The sequence below is a fragment of the Oncorhynchus nerka genome, linkage group LG8 (genome assembly GCF_034236695.1).
Source record: "Oncorhynchus nerka isolate Pitt River linkage group LG8, Oner_Uvic_2.0, whole genome shotgun sequence".
Taxonomy (NCBI): domain Eukaryota; kingdom Metazoa; phylum Chordata; class Actinopteri; order Salmoniformes; family Salmonidae; genus Oncorhynchus; species Oncorhynchus nerka.
In genome coordinates, this window is record NC_088403.1 from 42,611,948 (window position 1) to 42,633,474 (window position 21,527).

The 21,527-nt window shown below is 42.7% G+C and overlaps 1 protein-coding gene across 2 annotated transcripts in view; it reads right to left on the reverse strand.

Annotated features, from left to right (window-relative positions):
* Positions 1-16,318: 16,318 nt before the first annotated feature.
* Positions 16,319-21,527, reverse strand: part of LOC115133317 (acetylcholinesterase-like) — a 34,190-nt gene continuing 28,981 nt past the window's right edge. For both annotated transcript variants that reach the window (XM_029666431.2, XM_029666432.2), the window contains exon 11: positions 16,319-17,097. In XM_029666431.2, coding sequence (XP_029522291.1) covers positions 16,976-17,097 — 122 coding nt within the window. In that variant the 3' untranslated portion in view covers positions 16,319-16,975. The remainder of the gene's footprint in view (positions 17,098-21,527) is intronic.

The window sequence follows — 21,527 nt, forward strand, 5'->3', positions numbered from 1 at the left end:
ACTAGCTGGCTACCTAGCTAGCACTACTACTAGCTGGCTAGCTAGCACTACGACTAGTGTTAGGGTTGCGTCAATCGAATCTGGTATCAGGATAAATATGACAATGAGTCACCGCATTGTATGCTATGTATTTTTTATTAGCTAAGCAATAAGTGGTAAATGCAATTTTCGTATATACGGGCTCTCTGTCACACCTCGCAGGGCAAACAGAGAACTGACTTGTTCCTGACAAAGATATTATAATATACTCTGATGACAGAAGTAGTTCCTGCTTCCTATCCGGCCTGTCAGAGTAGAGACTGGGCGTGGTTTAAACTCACCCAGCCTATTGTTGATTGTTGGCGCACAGGCTGGTCCCAGCCTCCTAGGCGCTTCAGCGGTCAGTCGTTGTAGTTGTGTAGAATATACAGTTATCAGGCACCTGGATCCTGTTATCTAACAAAGACCATTTGTTCTCGCAACTCTACGTTCTGAATGTGCCCCCACAACTCATGCACAGTTCCTGTCTTCATGTTATTCTGTATTTTTCCATCATGAGAAAGGCCCGTGGCCCTGAAACTGTTAACAATGTCTCAAGTCAGCTATGTTGCATATCACATACATCCACACAAGCCAACAGCAGATAATATTCAATCACATATATGGTAACGGGCTATAGTGCATAACACAGAATCCTCACACTCGCTGGCTAGCTAGCACTAACACTAGCTGTTTTTAGGCTATCCTGGCAACAACAGCCAGTGTGAAACCTCACAGAAGAAGAAGAACAGCCAGTGTGTGAGAATTTTGCAGGAAGGACATGGGGAGCTAATAGTAACTAGCTAATATGGCTAATTGACTATTATATGTATCTAGCTACCGGTAGGTTAGATAGCTAGCCAGTAGCTATCTGGCTAGCTGGCTAAGAAGAGGCACTACTGGCTAACATTACTGGCTAACGTTAGCTATGCTAGTGAACTGGTACTGGCTAGCATAGCTAGCTAGCTACCTTCACAACAAGACACCATCATGGAACACCTTTAGGTACAGCCTTTTTTTCTTGTAGTTTCACATTTGGAAGGTGGATAACGAACAATTAGCTGGATTACTAGCTTGCATGTTTATTTATGTTCTATCAGATAGCTTGCAAACAATGATGCACTAAAGTTACTCTAGAGGGGATCACTAAGGGTATCTAGCTTTTAAAAACAAAAGACTTATCTGAAAGCATTTCATCAGACTATATAGTGTAACGTCACATGTACAATATAATATTTTGTTTCTTATTTTGGCCAGCTCTCACACTGTGTGTGAGTGTCTCTCTCACATGTCTGTGTGTCCCTCTGTCTGTTTAGGAGTTCCAGATGTGGCTGCAGAAGAGTAGTGGCAGAGAACACTGCAGGGCATTTTCCCTGAGCAATGAGCAAATGTAGGACATGTACAATCCCATATTAGATACTACTTGGATAGGTAAGAGGCAGAAGTTGCAAGCATAAAGGTAGATACTGTGTACAGTATGCTTGCAACTTTAACAGTATTCAGTCAAGGAAAGGCTTTACTGCTCAAGAAAATATGGTGTCACAGTACTGAAGGGGAAGAGCAGGCAGGTGAGCTTCCTATCTCTTGTGGGGATACCCTGATGGTGCCATGACAAACATTTGATGTTGGAAGTTTACATACACTTAGGTTGGAGTCATTAAAACTCATTTTTCAACCACTCCACAAATTTCTTGTTAACAAACTATAGCAAGTCAGTTAGGACATCTACTTTGCACATGACAAACTTTTTTCCAACAATTGTTTACAGACAGATTATTTCACTTAAAATTCACTGTATCACAATTCCAGTGGGTCAGACGCACCTCGGGTGATGGAGTAGCCACTATTAAACACGAAAAATGAGTGATGTAGGTTAAAACAGTGGCAGTGATAGCCATGGAGAAGGAGCAGCTTCCAACCAAGAAATTATTGATAAAAAGGGTTCAACTGTTTCAGTTATTTGGAAGTGGTTTGGCTTTTTGAAGTCTAACAAAGAGCAGAGCAATGTTTTTGCAAATTGTGCCGTAGACAGGTGGCTACCAAGTCTAGTAATACGACAAACCTTTTTCACCATTTGAAGCAAAATCACTCTTTGGAACGTGCAGAATTTTTGAGTTTGCGCCACGGTATTGATAAACGCTCCTCAAGCACCAGCCAATCTAGGAATGTTTGCCAGAAGCAGTCAACACTGACAGAGTTTATGCCCTACAAGCAAACATCGAAAAGACACAAAGACATAAGTGCTATTATACATTGCATTGCTAAGGCCATGCTACCAATTAGCAAAGTCAAAAAGGAAAGTTTCAAGAGACTTATCAATTTAATTGACCTCAGGTACGTACTCCCTGGCCACAAACATTTCTCTCACACCGCACTGCCTAAACTCTACACCGAGAGTGTAGGGAAAAAGTTGAGGAACGGCTCAAGACAAATTTGACGTATTTTGCTACTACTACCGATCTGTGGTCTAGTCGCACATCAGAGCCTTATATTAGTGTCACTATATTGACAAAGAGTGGAATCTTCTAAATAAATCCATTCAAACATCATACTCTCCCGACAACCACACGAGTGAAGCTATAGCAGAGGGGCTAATTGACACTCTCGCCTCCTGAGGACTAAGTCAAAACAGACACGTCAGCATTACAACAGATAGTGGTGCGAACCTGTTTTGGACATCGTCTGCACTTGGCCAATGGTAAGTAACCTTGTCAATTGTGTATATTGAAGTGATTGGTTAGATTAAACTAAATGTGCATTTTCTTTCATCAACTGATTAAGTTAAATATTACATTTGTACATAACTGAAGGGATTATTGTTATTTTAAAATGGTATTAAAATCTCTTGATTTCTTTAAGAGAGAGTAGGTAGAGACAAACGGGTAGATCGAGCAATTGGAGTGTGTAAGAAAGCGGTAGGTGCCTTTTCCTATTTGTGGAAAAAGAAGCGAGACCTGGCAGTTGTTCAAAAAGAACACAACCTACCCCAACACAAGTTGGTGACAGAGTCGCCTACCAGGAGGCGATCACATCAAAAGATGGTGCAAAGAGAAATGGAGCAGGAGGAAGCCATTTCACAGGTCTTGTCCAGTTACAAGAAGACCCGGCACTTAGCTCCCGCCTATACAGATATAGATGTTCTTGAGTCCATCAACCAGGCATTGACCCCACTCCTCGAATTCACAGATGCTCTGTCTGGTGAGTCTTATGTCAGTGTGTCTTACCTGAAGCCAGTACGACACCTGTTCAATACAGAGGTCATGAAACCTGATGATGGTGAAACAGAGCTCACCCAAACCATCAAAACGGTAGTCATGGACTATCTGAATGAGAAATATGATGACTTCCTGGACATAGCCTTGTTGGTCAACCCTCGGTTTAAAACACATTACATCAAAGAGGAGAAGGTGGGCCACATAAAAGCAAGAGCTGTCTCAGAGGGACATGAAAACCCAAGCCCAGTGTAACAGTAACTTTAGACCGTCCCCTCGCCCATATCCCCGGGCGCAAACCAGGGACCCTCTGCACACATAAACAACAGTCACCCACGAAGCATCGTTACCCATCGCTCCACAAAAGCCGCGGCCCTTGCAGAGCAAGGGGAACTACTACTTCAAGGTCTCAGAGCAAGTGACGTCACCGATTGAAACGCTATTTAGCGCGAACCACCGCTAACTAAGCGAGTGTTTCACATCCGTTACACCAGCACAGGGAGACGATGCTGCTGCTTCACCACAACTGCCAGCTAAAAAGAGAAAGTCACTTGGCATTTTTTTTTTTTAAGCCATGCTCCACCACCACAGGTCTTACTGAAATCCAGCTGGTAGAAAAGGGACTCAGCTGCTACCTTCAGTCTCCTGATGCTGACAGTGAAACCAATCCACTGGACTGGTGGAAGATCCACCAAAAAAACTTTCCCGAAGTCAGCCACCTGGCAAAGCGCTACCTGTGCATTCCTGCAACCAGCTCCCCTTCAGAGTGTGTTTTTAGCACAGGTGACAACATGGTGATCTGCCATAGGGCAGCTTTAAAGCCAGAGACCGTTGACAGACTTGTCTTTCTTGCTTGTACTGTAAGACAACTACCCCAACTTCAACTGTGACGCACCATTAGTCTAACAGTTATAATGTATGTTGACTTGCACTATTTGTTTTTTAATTTCTTGTTTTTTTTTTAAAGTGGAGTTAATGTTATTTGTGAGTTATTCTACTTCTGACAATAAATAAGAAACATTAAAGACTTTGGTTTGTTCAGGCAGGCTTGAGTCTGAAGCAGAAATGAACCTTTTAAACATGATTTGATAAAAATTGTGATAATTATAATTAAAGCTAGAGACAGTAGACAGACTTGTCTTTCTTAAGACAACAACTACCCCAACATAAACTGTGATGTGCCATTAGGCTAACAGTTATAATGCATATTGACTTGCACTATTTTATTTTAAATGTTTTTATTTCTTGCTCATGACAAGCAATGGAGATTAGACCAGTGGAAATCTGTTCTTTGGTCTGATGAGTCCAAATTTGAGATTTTTGGTTCCAACTGGCATGTCTTTGTGAGATGCAGAGTAGTTGAACGGATGATCTCCACATGTGTAGTTCCCACCGTGAAGCATGGAGGAGCAGATGGGCTGGTGTGGGGGTGCTTTGCTGGTGACACTGTTGGTGATTTATTTAGAATTCAAGGCACATGTAACCAGCATGGCTACCACAGCATTCTGCAGCAATATGCCATCCTATCTGGTTTGCACTTAGTGGGACTATCATTTGTTTTTCAACAGGAGGAATTAATGACCCAACATATCTCCAGGCTGTGTACGGGTATTTGACCAGAAGAAGAGGGATGGTATTTTATTAGGATCCCCATTAGCTTTTGCAAAAGCAGCAGCTACTCTTCCTGGGGTCCGTGCAAAACATGAAACATAATACAGAATGACATAATACAGAACATCAATAGACAAGAACAGCTCAAGGACAGAACTACATAAATGTTTTAAAAAGGAACACGTAGCCTACATATCAGTTCTTACACTGGGCCAGACGGATTACCAGGACGTGTACTCAAAGCATGCACGGGCCAACTGTCAAGTATCTTCACTGACATTTTCAACCTCTCCCTGACCGAGTCTCTAATACCTACATGTTTCAAGCAGACCACTATAGTCCCTGTGCCCAAGGAAGCGAAGGTAACCTGCCTAAATGATTACTGCCCCATGTCGGTAGCCATAAAGTGCTTTGAAAGGCTGGTCATGGCACACATCACCAGCATCCTCCTAGACACCCTAGACCCACTCCAATTCAAATACCGCCCCAACAGATCCACAGATGACGCAATCTCAATCGCACTCCACACTGCCCTTTCCCACCTGGACAAAAGGAACACCTATGTGAGAATGCTGTTCATTGACTACAGCTCAGCGTTCAACACCATAGTGCCCACGAAGCTCATCACTAAGCTAAGGATTCTTGGACTAAACACCTCCCTCTGCAACTGGATCCTGGACTTCCTGACGGGCCGCCCCCCAGGTGGTAAGAGTAGGCAACAACACGTCTGCCACGCTGATTCTTAACACTGGGGCCCTTCAGGGGTGTGTACTTAGTCCCCTCCTGTATTCTCCACTGCGTGGCCAAACACTACTCCAACACCATCATTAAGTTTGCTGACGACACAACAGTGGTAGGCCTGATCACAGAGAACGATGAGACGGCCTATAGGGAGGAGGTCAGAGAACTGGCAGTGTTGTGCCAGGCCAACAACCTCTCCCTCAATGTGAGCAAGACAAAGGAGCTGATTGTGGACTACAGGAAAAGGTAGGCCCGAACAGGCCCCCATTAACATTGACGGGGCTGTAGTGGAGCGGGACGAGAGTTTCAAGTTCCTTGGTGTCCACTATCATGGTCCAAACATACCAAGACAGTCGTGAAGAGGGCACAACAAAATCTTTTCCCCCTCAGGAGACTGAAAAGATTTGGCATGGGTCCCCAGATCCTCAAAAGGTTTTGGCGCTCCGGTACCGCTTGCCATGCGGTAGCAGAGAAAACAGCCCTCTGATTACAATTAAGAGCAAAATGTTCCACTCTGTTCTGGGCTAGCTGCAGCTTAACTAGGTCTTTCCTTGCAGCACTGGACCACACGACTGGACAATAATCAAGATTAGATCAAACTAGAACTTGCTTTTTGGATAGTTGTGTCAAAATAGCAGAGCATCTTTTCATTACGGCCAGACCTCTCCCCATCTTTACAACCATTGAATCTATATGTTTTGACCAATCTAAAGTAACGCCAAGTAATTTAGTCTCATCAACTTGTTCAACAGCTACACCATTCATTACCAGATTCAGCTGAGGTCTAGAACTTATGGAATGATTTGTACCAAATACAATGCTCTTCGTTTCAGAGATGTTCAGTACCAGTTTATTACTGGCCACCCATTCCAAAACAGATTGCAACTCTTTGTTAAGGCTTTCAGTGACTTCATTAGCTGTGGTTGCTGATGCGTATATGGTTGAATTATCAGCATACATGGGCACACATGCTTTTTTTATGCCAGTGGCAGGTCATTGGTAAAAATAGAAAAGAGTAGAGAGCTGCCCTGCGGTACACCACACTTTACATGTTTGACATTAGAGAAGCTTCCATTAAAGAAAACCCTTTCAGTTCTATTAGATAGATTGCCATATCGTGGATTCAGAGCTGAGGTTGAAAAGCCATAACACACGTTTTGTCAACAACAGGTTATGGTCAATAATATCAATGGCTGCACTAAAATCTAACAGTACAGCTCCCACAATCTTCTCATGATCAATTTCTTTCAACCTATCATCAGTCATTTGTGTCAGTGCAGTACATGTTGAGTGCCCTTCTCTATAAGCATGCTGAAAGTCTGTTGTTGATTTGTTTACAGAGAAATAGCATTGTATTTGGTCAAACACAATTTTTTCCAACAGTTTGCTAAGAGCTGGCAGCAAACTGATAGGTCTGCTGTTAGAAACAGTAAAGGCCGCTTTACCACTCTCGGGTAGGGGAATTACTTTGGCTTCTCTCCAGGTCTGAAGACAAAGACTTTTCTCTAGGCTCAGATGAAATATATGACGGATAGGAGTGGCTATAGTGTCAGCTACCATCCTCAGTAGCTTTCCATCTAAGTTGTTAATGCCAGGAGGTTTGTCATTATTGATCGATAACAACAATTTTTCCACCTCTCCCACACTAACTTTACAAAATTCAAACTTGCAATGCTTTTCTTTCATTATTTGTTTTTTTTATGCATGAATACAGTTCCCAGTTCCCTAAATTTGCCCACTTTGCCAATGAAATAATCATTAAAAAAGTTGGCAGCATCAAATGGTTTCGCGATCTGATTCGATAAAAGATGGAGTTGAAATTGTCTTTCTGCCCATAATTTTATTTAACAGTTCTAACAGTTTATTAACAGGTGCATGTTTATCAATAATTGGAAGAAGTAATTTCATAAATTCATCAAGTGCCGCATCTGGATGCTCCTCATTAATCACATCCGACCAACAAATATTTGTAATATTTTTTCTTCCACATAAGAGTCACAGCAAAATCTTTTGTATGATCTCTTATAAGCTATTTCAGGCCCAGCTGTTTGAATGTTGGCTTTCCTTGATATAGCCACTATATTGTGATCACTGCATCCAATGGGTACGGATACAGCTTTAAAACAAAGTTCTACAGTATTAGTAAAAATGTGATTGATACATATGGATGATCTTGCTCCTGTAGTGTTTGTAAACACCCTGGTAGGTTGATTAATAACCTGAACCAGATTACAGGCACTGGTTACAGTAAGAAGATTCACCTTGAGCGGACAGCTTGATGCAAACCAGTCAATATTCAGGTCCCCAAGAAAGTAGAACTCTCTGTTTACATCACATACACTATCAAGCATTTTGCACATATTATTTAGATACTGACTGTTAGGACTTGATGGCCTATAGCAGCACCCCAAAAGAAAAGGCTTTAGTTGTGCGAAGTGAACTTGCAACCACAACACTTCAATAACATGGAGTGCTGCATCAGATGACCTGGCCTCCACATACACCTGACCTTAAGATGATTTGTGATGAGTTGGACCGCAGAGTGAATGAAAAGAAGAAAACAAGTGCTCAGCATATGTGGGAACTCCTTCAAGACTGTTGGAAAAGCATTCCAGGTCAAGCTGGTTGAGAGAGTCCCGAGAGTGTGCAATGCGGTCATCAAGGCAAACGGTGGCTACTTTGAAGAATCTCAAATCTAAAATGTATTTTGATTTGTTCCACCATTTTTTGGATATTACATGATTCCATGTGTTCTTTCATAGTTTTGAGGTCTTCACTATTATTCTACAATGTAGAAAATATAAAAAATAAAGAAAAACCCTGGAATGAGTAGGTGTTTCTAAACATTTGACTGGTACTGTGTGCCATTCAGAAGGTGAATGGGCAAGACAAAATATTTATGTGCTTTTGAACAGAGTATGGTAGTAGGCGTCAGGCGCACCGGGTTGAGTATGTCAAGAACTTTAAAGCCGCTGTATTTTTGATGCACAACAGTTTCCCGTTTATCAAGAATGGTCCACCACTCAGAGGACATCCAGCCAACTTGACACAACTGTGGGAAGCATTGGAGTAAACATGGGCCAGCATCCCTGTGTGTCACGTCACGCCCTGACCATAGAGAGCCCTCGGGGTTCTCTATGGTGTTTTAGGTCAGGGCGTGACTAAGGTGTGTTCTAGTCTTTAATTTCTATGTTGCTGTGAGTATGGTTCCCAATTGGAGGCAGCTGATGATCGTTGCATCTAATTAGCGTGATCCTTTTCCCACCTGCGTTGTGGGATATACAGTGCCTTGCGAAAGTATTCGGCCCCCTTGAACTTTGCGACCTTTTGCCACATTTCAGGCTTCAAACATAAATATATAAAACTGTATTTTTTTGTGAAGAATCAACAACAAGTGGGACACAATCATGAAGTGGAACGACATTTATTGGATATTTCTAACTTTTTTAACAAATCAAAAACTGAAAAATTGGGCGTGCAAAATTATTCAGCCTTTACTTTCAGTGCAGCAAACTCTCTCCAGAAGTTCAGTGAGGATCTCTGAATGATCCAATGTTGACCTAAATGACTAATGATGATAAATACAATCCACCTGTGTGTAATCAAGTCTCCGTATAAATGCACCTGCACTGTGATAGTCTCAGAGGTCCGTTAAAAGCGCAGAGAGCATCATGAAGAACAAGGAACACACCAGGCAGGTCCGAGATACTGTTGTGAAGAAGTTTAAAGCCGGATTTGGATACAAAACGATTTCCCAAGCTTTAAACATCCCAAGGAGCACTGTGCAAGCGATAATATTGAAATGGAAGGAGTATCAGACCACTGCAAATCTACCAAGACCTGGCCGTCCCTCTAAACTTTCAGCTCATACAAGGAGAAGACTGATCAGAGATGCAGCCAAGAGGCCCATGATCACTCTGGATGAACTGCAGAGATCTACAGCTGAGGTGGGAGACTCTGTCCATAGGACAACAATCAGTCGTATATTGCACAAATCTGGCCTTTATGGAAGAGTGGCAAGAAGAAAGCCATTTCTTAAAGATATCCATACAAAGTGTCGTTTAAAGTTTGCCACAAGCCACCTGGGAGACACACCAAACATGTGGAAGAAGGTGCTCTGGTCAGATGAAACCAAAATGAACTTTTTGGCAACAATGCAAAACGTTATGTTTTGCATAAAAGCAACACAGCTCATCACCCTGAACACACCATCCCCACTGTCAGACATGGTGGTGGCAGCATCATGGTTTGGGCCTGCTTTTCTTCAGCAGGGACAGGGAAGATGGTTAAAATTGATGGGAAGATGGATGGAGCCAAATACAGGACCATTCTGGAAGAAAACCTGATGGAGTCTGCAAAAGACCTGAGACTGGGACGGAGATTTGTCTTCCAACAAGACAATGATCCAAAACATAAAGCAAAATCTACAATGGAATGGTTCAAAAATAAACATATCCAGGTGTTAGAATGGCCTAGTCAAAGTCCAGACCTGAATCCAATCGAGAATCTGTGGAAAGAACTGAAAACTGCTGTTCACAAATGCTCTCCATCCAACCTCACTGAGCTCGAGCTGTTTTGCAAGGAGGAATGGGAAAAAATGTCAGTCTCTCGATGTGCAAAATTGATAGAGACATACCCCAAGCGACTTACAGCTGTAATCGCAGCAAAAGGTGGCGCTACAAAGTATTAACTTAAGGGGGCTGAATAATTTTGCACGCCCAATTTTTCAGTTTTTGATTTGTTAAAAAAGTTTGAAATATCCAATAAATGTCTTTCCACTTCATGATTGTGTCCCACTTGTTGTTGATTCATCACAAAAAAATACAGTTTTAGATCTTTATGTTTGAAGCCTGAAATGTGGCAAAAGGTCACAAAGTTCAAGGGGGCCGAATACTTCGCAAGGCACTGTAGTTTGTGTTTAGTGCTATGTGCGCTACGAACTGCACGTTAGTTTATTTATCTTTTGTTTGAAGTTTCACCTCAATAAATATGTGGAACTCTACTCACGCTGCGCCTTGGTCCACTCATTCTCATAACGAACGTGACACTGTGGAAAGCTTTAGACACCTTGTAGAGTCCATGTCCCGACAAAATGAGACTGTTCTGAGGGCAAAAGGGGGTGCAACTCAATATTAAGAAAGTGAGGCCAATGGTGACATTAACACAGTTACAGAGTTTAATGGTTTTTTGATAGGAGAAAACTGAGGATGGATCAACAACATTGTAGTTACTTCACAATACTAACTTGACAGAGTGAAAAGAAGGAAGCCTGCACAAAAAAATCATCAAATGCAAATATTGTACAAACCAAAAATAATAATTAGCAAATATCGTACAATCCAGGGGTGAAAAGCTCTTAGAGACTTACCCAGAAAGACTCACAGCTGTGATTGCTGGCAAAGGCGATTCTAACCTTTGCACTAAGCACTAAATAAACTTCAGTTACTGCTAAATACGGCTGCTAGAATCCTGACTAGAACCAAAACATTTGATCATATTACTCCAGTGCTTGCCTCCCTACACTGGCTTCCTGTTAAGGCAAGGGCTGATTTCAAGGTTTTACTGCTAACCTACAAAGCATTACATGGGCTTGCTCCTACCTATCTTTCCGATTTGTTCCCCTCTCTCTACTGGGATTCTCTGCCTCTAACCCTATTACATGGGCTGAGTCACTGGCTTACTGGTGCTCTTCCATGCCGTCCCTAGGAGGTGTGCGTCACTTGAGTGGGTTAAGTCGCTGACGTGGTCTTCCTGTCTTGGCTGCCCCCCCACCCCCCACCCCCCTTGGGTTGTGCCGTGGCGGAGATCTTTGTGGGCTATACTCGGCCTTGTCTCAGGATGGTAAGTTGGTGGTTGAAGATATCCCTCTAGTGGTGTGGGGGCTGTGCTTTGGCAAAGTGGGTGGGGTTATATCCTGCCTGTTTGGCCCTGTCCGGGGGTATCATCGGATGGGGCCACAGTGTCTCCCGACCCCTCCTGTCTCAGCCTCCAGTATTTATGCTGCAGTAGTTTGTGTCGGGGGGCTAGGGTCAGTCTGTTATATCTGGAGTATTTCTCCTGTCTTATCCGGTGTCCTGTGTGAACTTAAGTATGCTCTCTCTAATTCTCTCTTTCTTTCTCTCTCTCGGAGGACCTGAGCCCTAGGACCATGCCTCAGGACTACCTGGCATGATGACTCCTTGCTGTCCCCAGTCCACCTGGCCGTGCTGCTGCTCCAGTTTCAACTGTTCTGCCTGCGGCTATGGAACCCTGACCTGTTCACCCGGACGTGCTACCTGTTCCAGACCTGCTGTTTTCAGCAGGAGCGGTAGAGATACTCTCAATGATCGGCTATGAAAAGCCAACTGACATTTACTCCTGAGGTGCTGACTTGTTGCACCCTCGACAACTACTGTGATTATTATTATTTGACCATGCTGGTCATTTATGAACATTTGAACATCTTGGCCATGTTCTGTTATAATATCCACCAGGCACAGCCAGAAGAGGACTGGCCATCCCTCATAGCCTGGTTCCTTCCTAGGTTTTGGCCTTTCTAGGGAGTTTTTCCCTAGCAACCGTGCTTCTACAACTGCATTGCTTGCTGTTTGGGATTTTAGGCTAGGTTTCTGTACAGCACTTTGATATATCAGCTGATGTAAGAAGGGCTATATAAATAAATTTGATTTGATAACATATATTGAAACAGGGGTGTGAATACTTATGTAAAATATATATTTTTGTATTTCATTTTCAATACATTTGCAAAAATATGTCATTATGGGGTATTATGTGTAGATTGGTGAGAGAATAAAATCTATTTAATCCATTTTAAATTCAGGTTGTAACACAACAAAATGTGGAATAAGTCAAGGGGTGTGAATACTTTCTGAAGGCACTGTAGTACAGCTTCGCCTCTTTGTCTCTGATCCAGAAATACTTAAAGAAATTAAGAGTACCGATATTTCTGTCTGAGCATAACTAGCAAGCCCAGGCAACCTCTTCCGCCTCATGTTACCAAAACCCGTTCCACCGTGTTTGATTGACAGGTCTAACACATTGAAAACGCAAAATAGCAAAATGAAGCATTGCTATTGATTTATCTAATTTTACTGATAATTGGAATTTTGCCCTTCTTAAGTATGTCAAAGCATTGTCAGTTGCTAATTGAGAATTATCTTTATTTTTGTCACAATTCATGCCATCAGAACAAGGAAATGAAATGGCAAACATGAGAAATGATTTGTCATTTAAGCATTTACTTTTAATTATACACTTTGCTATTTCAGACATTATGTGTACTCAATCATGAAAATCATAATGCAATATCTTTTTTTGCATTTCAATTCAAATTTTGTCACAAAAATGCATACCCATTTAGGAAAAGGAATTGCAAACCATTTGCCCATTTGCTTTTCCAATTGAAATGTGTATATTGTTCTTCGTACTTTGTTACTATTGCCTATTGTATGTTCCTTCCGTGTTTGCGGTGTTGTGTAATGTGCAGGTAGCATACAGTCCTTCCCTTGTTAATAGCCTTGTTGCTCTACTTGTGCCACCAGTTATTGTATTGTGTACAGTGTATTCATTACCCCTGGTTTCTGTTCATTAAGAACCACTAGCATTCCACATCCTTTCCACATACATCTCCATGCACAGTTCCTCTGTTCCTGTGTGCCTTATTCACCTCTAACCGTGGGCGGTGTCAGTGGGTCACAGACCAGCAAACACGTAACCCGTGTTGCGCTCTTTCAGTAAGGAAAGGACGAGGGAGAGAGAGCTATAGACTCGGTATTAGAGGTAAGCAAGCAAGGTGTCTTTATTTTGTTGCAATTTGACAAACAACAAGCTGGCATTCATGAATACATACTTCTACAAAAGCCATTCTAATGTATTATTTAAAGTACTAGCGACTGTAACAAATGATGCAGAAGTAGTAGTACTGTAATAGTACAGTAGCGTTACTAGTATATGCTGTATATACCCATAATACTGTATATACTCGATATACTGTTTAGACTAGTATACTGTAGTAGTACTGTAGTAATACTGTTGGATTGAAAAAGGAAAAAGGAAAAATAATATAACAATTCAAATAAAAATATGGCACTCTATATATATTATATTGCTTTGTCAATCTTCATCGTCATAATCATCATCATACAATAAATGTCATATATTTAGTTATCAATGTGTTATATTATTGCTAACATCAACTGTAATTTCAAAGCTATAATAATTGTAATAATAATCCAAATACATATCAGGACATCAGGGGTATTATATTGTTACGGAAAATAAGTCATACATTTGGGGTAGGATACAGAGAAGGGGGACATGCATGAAGGGATATCATTGGGGGAGCAAGGGTAAGCAGGCCCTCTTATTGGAAAAGAGATGCTTGAGCAGCTGTCACTCAGTCATCATCGGAACACTCACGCAGCCAGTCCATACATACACACATGCATTCTGTTCAGTCAAACAAAGTGGATGCATCCCAAATGGCAACCCATTCCCTATATAGTGCACAACTTTTGACCAGAGCCCTTTGGACCCTGATCAAAAGTAACGAACTATGTAGGGAATAGGGTGCCATTTGGGACTCAGCCAGTATCTAAATAATTACAGATAGTCTTTGACTTTTTAATTTTATATATATATTTTTTTAAAGCTAGACTACTCTACTCCAGTCGTTAAATAGGAGTTGTACATGCCGGTGAATACACCACTCATAATGATTCGATGAAAGACCCACTGACCAATCACAAGGCTGATCCTGATCCCTTCCACAATGTCAACAAACGCAAGTTCAAATAAATATGACATTACACATATGACATCACAAAAGTATGACATCATGCAAAAACTGTATAGAGACGGGCGGATGGACACACAGACAAGTAGACAAACACAAGCAGAGAGACAGAGGTGGACACAGATGGACAAACAAACAAACAAAAGGTAGACTCACAGTGACAGACAATTAGACACACATACGGAGAACACACAAAGACAGACAGACGGACGGATTTATCATGTCAAAGTCCCGGCGTGAGCAGCCAAACTCAGAACAATCTCAACAGATACGGAAGTGATCGCTAAACACTCCGTACAGTCAGTCTCTTACACTCTGACATCTGTAGTTGGTTTAAACCTGAAGAATGCAACTGCAAAATAAAATACTGAAAAAGAGGTACAGAAACCCACACATATAGTAGGTATATGTCACATTAATGATAAATAACCTTAGTATAGACAAGAGTGGAGTACGTAACCCTGTTTTCTTTTCCCCTCCATCTTCCCCTCTCTTTTTATCTTTACCCTCTCTCTCTCCATTTCCCACTCACCCTTGCTCCATCTCTCATTCCCCTCCATCTCTCAACTCTCCTACCCATGCTCTCCATCTCTCGCCCCTCTCTCACCCTCCTCCCTCTCTCTCCATCAGCCCCAGCCACTGCAGCAGTGCAGTACAGCCCAGCCCAGGGCCTGTCTGTCTCATAGCCAGCGAATGGCTGACGCAGCATCCTGTCGTTTCACTGGAGCACTGAATTACACACACACACACACACACACACACACACACACACACACACACACACACACACACACACACACACACACACACACACACACACACACACACACACACACACACACACACACACACACCAACAAGCACACACTGAGTGAATTACTTCAGTCTCCATTAGACTAACGAGAACTGTTCGTCCTCTGGGGACATGGAGAGATGTAGGAGAGAGGGGGGGGGGGGGGGGTTGAGACGGGAGAGAGATGGATAGGACAAAAGAGAGAGATGGAGGGGAACAAGACACATCGACCCGTTGGCACGGAGACAATATTAGTAGTATGCACACACACACACCCTCACGCCCACAAAATATAATACTTTACTGCATTCTGACGCTAGAACAAACAACAGTGGGTGTGACTGACATTCACAAGTGCTCGGCTACATATAGGAGATTGACAGAGGTATGTGGATATATACCGACAAGTGCATACAAACACTATCGCTCTCGCACACACCGAAACACACACACCGAAACACACAGAGTGGATTGAGAAACGTGCACGGAGTTCAGCGATGGAGTTCAGCGATGAACAAGATAGACGTGTGACATATAACATGACTACATGTCTATCTTGTTGAACGCTGAACTTGTGAGTACTGGTCCTCCGTGCACGTTTCTCAATCCACTCTGTGTGTGTGTGTGTTTTGGTGTGTGAGAGAGTGATAGTGTGTGTGTATGAACTTTGTATGCACTTGTCTGTTTATATCCATGTAGTGTAACACACACACACACACACACATACACAGTCTTAACTGTGTTTTTTTCTTCAGTGTAGTTATTTTCTAACCCAGCACACAGCGATTTACATGGCTCCAGATTCCTATAATAATTGATCAGAGGTTTTAGGTTTGGACCCACCCAGACTACATCCCAAATCACACCCTATTCCATGTACTACTTTCGACCAGAGTTTAGTCGTGCATTATGTAGGGAATAGGGTGTACATTTGAGATGCAAAAGAAGACGCTACACAGACACAGATTGTATTTCTGAATCCCACCTCTTTTCCACATGGAGTGCACTACTTTCAACCAGAGCTTAGTAGTGCACCATATAGGGAATAGGGTGTCATTTGAGACACGGGAGAAGACACGACATAGATACAACAACAGATCACCTAACTAATAGTCAGAGAGAAAGAAAGAAGGATAGAAGAACGGGGGGAGATATAAGAGATAGACGAACGCCAAGTGAACGGATACATGGTTAGACAGTGGAACAGTGGTCATAATAGTTGTTTTAAATAAAGATCATTGAAAATAAGCAGATAGCGAGATTTGTATCAACTGGAAAATAATAAAGTGAAGTAAAAAAAAAAAATAAGAGTGATGTGGAACACAGAGGTTCAGTCGTACCACACTTCCGCGCACACACACACACACACACATGCCCACGGATGCATGCATACACGCACGCACACACACACACACACACACACACACACACACACATGCCCACGGATGCATGCATACACGCACACACACATACACACAGTCTTCAGAGGTACTGTAATGAAACACCTTTGAAATGTTCACCGTTTCACCGCCTTCATCAATGACCACCTCCTTCCATAATAAATTTGATGCTGATAAATTGTCAGCTTATGGACGTGTTTTAGGCAGCCAAACATCTGCAATGGAAAAACAAAAAACACACAGAAAGTATGATTTGTGACACATTAAATGTGATTTTGTGGGGGAAAGGAATCCACTGTTTGGCCTTCGTCGAGTTAAACTGCAAAGCCTTAACAAATCATATCACATGAAGAAATGTAGGAAACTATGGAAGGACAAGGTCTTCATCATCTCTTTCTCTCTCTCCTCAGAGGTCAGTGCAGCGCTCCTGCTTGCTGTAATGGTCGAACTGGCTCTTCCAGTGCATCATGTAGGAGGACCAGCGATGGAACTCCACCTTCCACTGACGCTCTGCCTCGTCTATGTTATCTGAGGAGGAGGAGAAAGAGAGAGAGATTACCACAAGTGAAAGACAGGGTCACCACTGTCACCTACAGATGGAATCACACAATATCAGACATAATCCGAAAGGAACCCGAGAGACAGTGGGGACGAGCCAGGAAGCGACATCATCCCTGTTTATCTGACTAGGGGTCATAGGTCATAGGTCAGGAAACTAACCAGACATGTTTCACACAGACCTCTAACAGTAAAACACAGTGGCTTTTGGGGTTTGGAACATTTCCAATGAAAAGTTGGCATTATACTCATGTTTAGGTTTTTGGTATACAAAGATGGATCACACACACACACAGTGAGTTAAGTGGCTATTGACATATGTTCTGTTTCTCATAGCAAAGGCCTTCTGGGAATTCTGACAAAGGAGGAGGGAAAAGAACGAGGGATGAAATAGAAGTGTTGTACATAAAACATTTATTTTAATTTTTTATATGCAACATAAAAGGATAAGAAAGTAGAGAGAAAAGGAGTTTTAGAGGCTTCTCACTGGGCCTGCCAAGATTGAGAATGATTTAAAATACCAAAGAGAGGATTGTTTTGTATAAAATAATATATATATATATATATATATATATATATATATGTATAAATAAAACAAGTTGTGAGATAAAATTATATTAGCAAAAAGATAAGGGAATTCAGATTGAAAGGAGAGTGGATGGTGAAGTCAAAAATAGAAAAAAAGGTCTAAGTTTGGAGAGAACAGAGAAAAAGCATAAGGCCCTAGAATGAGCTAAATAAGGCCTAGGCAGCGGTGATGTCATAGAAGAGAAATAGAACTAGAGATGGTGTGGAGGGACTAGAGGAATTCCGTGATTCCCTTCACCCTGCTAACCTTTTTGGCTAAGTCTAACATTTTCTGATCTGATAGTCTATTTATTGATCATTAGCCTGTATTGTACACATTCACAGCTTAAAGCTGAATTGCAGTAAAATGGCAAAATCAGAAAAGGTGATAAAAGTTAGATCAAGAAGAAAAAAAAGTACTTTTGACAGGTTCGGATGGTGCCTGCTCTTCTTGCTGAAGGCCTCTATTCTTGTAGTCGAGTTGAATGGTACTAGGGAGGGACGGGTTTGATAATGGTGATGGTGTTGCTGGAGTTGACTAGACGTCTTGACGTTCTCAACCCTCAGCTCTCTGTGGAAACTGGACGACTCCTCCACTAGCAGTGTGTAGCACCCACTTCTTCCCACTGTTTCTTCTGCTGCCGAAAGGGCTCACCACACATCAGTCCAGTGTATAAAGTCACCCGCACTAAGAGGGAGCCTTCTGCCATCACCACACATCAGTCCAGTGTATAAAGTCACCCGCACTAAGAGGGAGCCTTCTGCCATCACCACACATCAGTCCAGTGTATAAAGTCACCCTCACTAAGAGGGAGCCTTCTGCCATCTCCACACATCAGTCCAGTGTATAAAGTCACCCGCACTAAGAGGGAGCCTTCTGCCATCACCACACATCAGTCCAGTGTATAAAGTCACCCTCACTAAGAGGGAGCCTTCTGCCATCTCCACACATCAGTCCAGTGTATAAAGTCACCCTCACTAAGAGGGAGCCTTCTGCCATCTCCACACATCAGTCCAGTGTATAAAGTCACCCTCACTAAGAGGGAGCCTTCTGCCATCTCCACACTTCAGTCCTCTCACTTTGGGTGGCTGAAACTAGAAGCCGGTGCTGAATGATTTTATGCAAGGTGAGGCTTACTGTATGGCTGCCGCCTTGAGCGCTCCGTCCCAACTTTGCTATTTTGTGACAATTTTGGTGTTTATCGTTACTTTTCTTGCACTAAATGTATCTGCTATCCTTTCATATGATCGACAAAAAAACGTTTAAATATCAGATCGGAGAGTTACTAACCTCAATTTCGGCTTCAACTTTGACTCATCCCGCCCTGGGCTCTTTATGTACCGCCGATCCAAACTTCGGGCTACCCAAGAGGAAACACGAGCGAAAAAGAGGCAAGAGATCGGGCGTCCTGTTGAGACTAAGGCAAAGGGAAAACCGGCCACCACTTCCCTCCATTCTATTGGCCACTTAATAATAAGATGACATCCGATCGTGGATTTGCTATCAACGGGACTCTCGTAACTGCAATATTCTCTGTTTTTCTGAAACATGGCTTTCGGACAAGATACCCCACATGGCTATCCAACTCGATGGATTCTCCATTCTTCGAGCAGACAGGTCATTGGATTCAGGGAAATCCAGAGGGGGAGGGGTATGTCTCTTCATCAACAACAGATGGTGTGCAGACTCTGCTGCAGTGGAAGTCTCAACCTATTGTTCACCCATGTTGGTATACCTGATGGTCAAATGCCGACCCTTCTACCTCATAAGAGAGTTATCTGTTATCGTGACTGATGTACATATTCCACCTCAGGACAACAACAACAACAAGCTGGCACTTATTAAACTGTACGAGGCTATAAACAAGCAGGAAACAATGCACCTGGAGGCTGCTTTTCTTGTTGCCAGCGATTTTTATTCCAATTCAATGCATTTTATGCACGTGAACTCAATGCATTTTATGCACGTTTCGACAAAAACAACACCGATCCGTGCACGACGGTTCCCGCCGTCCCAGAGGACTGGGCGATTTCGCTCTCCGAGGCTGACGTGAGTAAGGTGTCTGATTCTGATCAACACTTGCAAGGCTGCAGGGCCGAAAGGGATTCCAGGACGAATTCTCAGAGCATGCGCAGACCACCTGGTAGGCACCTTCATGTTTATTTTCGAACTCTCCTTGTCCCAGCCTGTAATCCCCACGTCTCAAGCTGACCACCATCATTCCTCTTTCCAAGAACTCTAAGGCTACCTGCCAATTTGCATACCACCCCAACAGATCTACAGATGATGCAATCTCAATTGAACTTCACACTGCCCTCTACTACCGGGACAAGAGGAATACCTACAGTGGGGAGAACAAGTATTTGATACACTGCCGATTTTGCAGGTTTTCCTACTTATAAAGCATGTAGAGGTCTGTAATTTTTATCATAGGTACACTTCAACTGTGAGAGACGGAATCTAAAACAAAACTCCAGAAAATCACATGGTATGATTTTTAAGTAGTTAATTTGTATAGGTAAGACATAAGTAAGACATAAGTATTTGATCACCTACCAACCAGTAAGAATTCCGGCTCTCACAGACCTGTTAGTTTTTCTTTAAGAAGTTCTCCTGCTCTCCACTCATTACCTGTATTAACCACACCTGTTTGAACTCGTTACCTGTATAAAAGACACCTGTCCACACACTCAATCAAACAGACTCCAACCTCTTCACAATGGCCAAGACCAGAGAGCTGTGTAAGGACATCAGGGATAAAATTGTATACCTGCACAAGGCTGGGATGGGCTACAGGACAATAGGCAAGCAGCTTGGTGAGAAGGCAACAACTGTTGGCGCAATTATTAGAAAATGGAAGAAGTTCAAGATGACGGTCAATCATCCTCGGTCTGTGGCTCCATGCAAGATCTCACCTCGTGGGGCATCAATGATCATGAGGAAGGTGAGGGATCAGCCCAGAACTACACGGCAGGACCTGGTCAATGACCTGAAGAGAGCTGGGACCACAGTCTCAAAGAAAACCATTAGTAACACACATCATAGATTAAAATCCTGCAGCGCACGCAAGGTCCCCCTGCTCAAGCCAGCGCATGTCCAGGCCCGTCTGAAGTTTGCCAATGACCATCTGGATGATCCAGAGGAGGAATGGGCGAAGGTCATGTGGTCTGATGAGACAAAAATAGAGCTTTTTGGTCTAAACTCCACTCGCTGTGTTTGGAGGAAGAAGAAGGATGAGTACAACCCCAAGAACACCATCCAAACCGTGAAGCATGGAGGTGCAAACATCATTCTTTGCGGATGCTTTTCTGCAAAGGGGACAGGACGACTGCACCGTATTGAGGGGAGGATGGAAGGGGCCATGTAATGCGAGATCTTGGCCAACAACCTCCTTCCCTCAGTAAGAGCATTGAAGATGGGTCGTGGCTGGGTCTTCCAGCATGACAACGACCCGAAACACACAGCCAGGGCAACGAAGGAATGTCTCCGTAAGAAGCATCTCAAGGTCCTGGAGTGGCTTAGCCAGTTTCCAGACCTGAACCCAATAGAACATCTTTGGAGGGAGCTGAAAGTCCATATTGCCCAGCGACAGCCCCGAAACCTGAAGGATCTGGAGAAGGTCTGTATGGAGGAGTGGGCCAAAATCCCTGCTGCAGTGTATGCAAACCTGGTCAAGAACTACAGGAACGTATGATCTCTGTAATTACAAACAAAGGTTTCTGTACCAAATATTAAGTTCTGCTTTTCTGATGTCTCAAATACTTATGTCATGCAATAAAATGCAAATAAATTACTTAAAAATTATATAATGTGATTTTCTGGATTTTTGTTT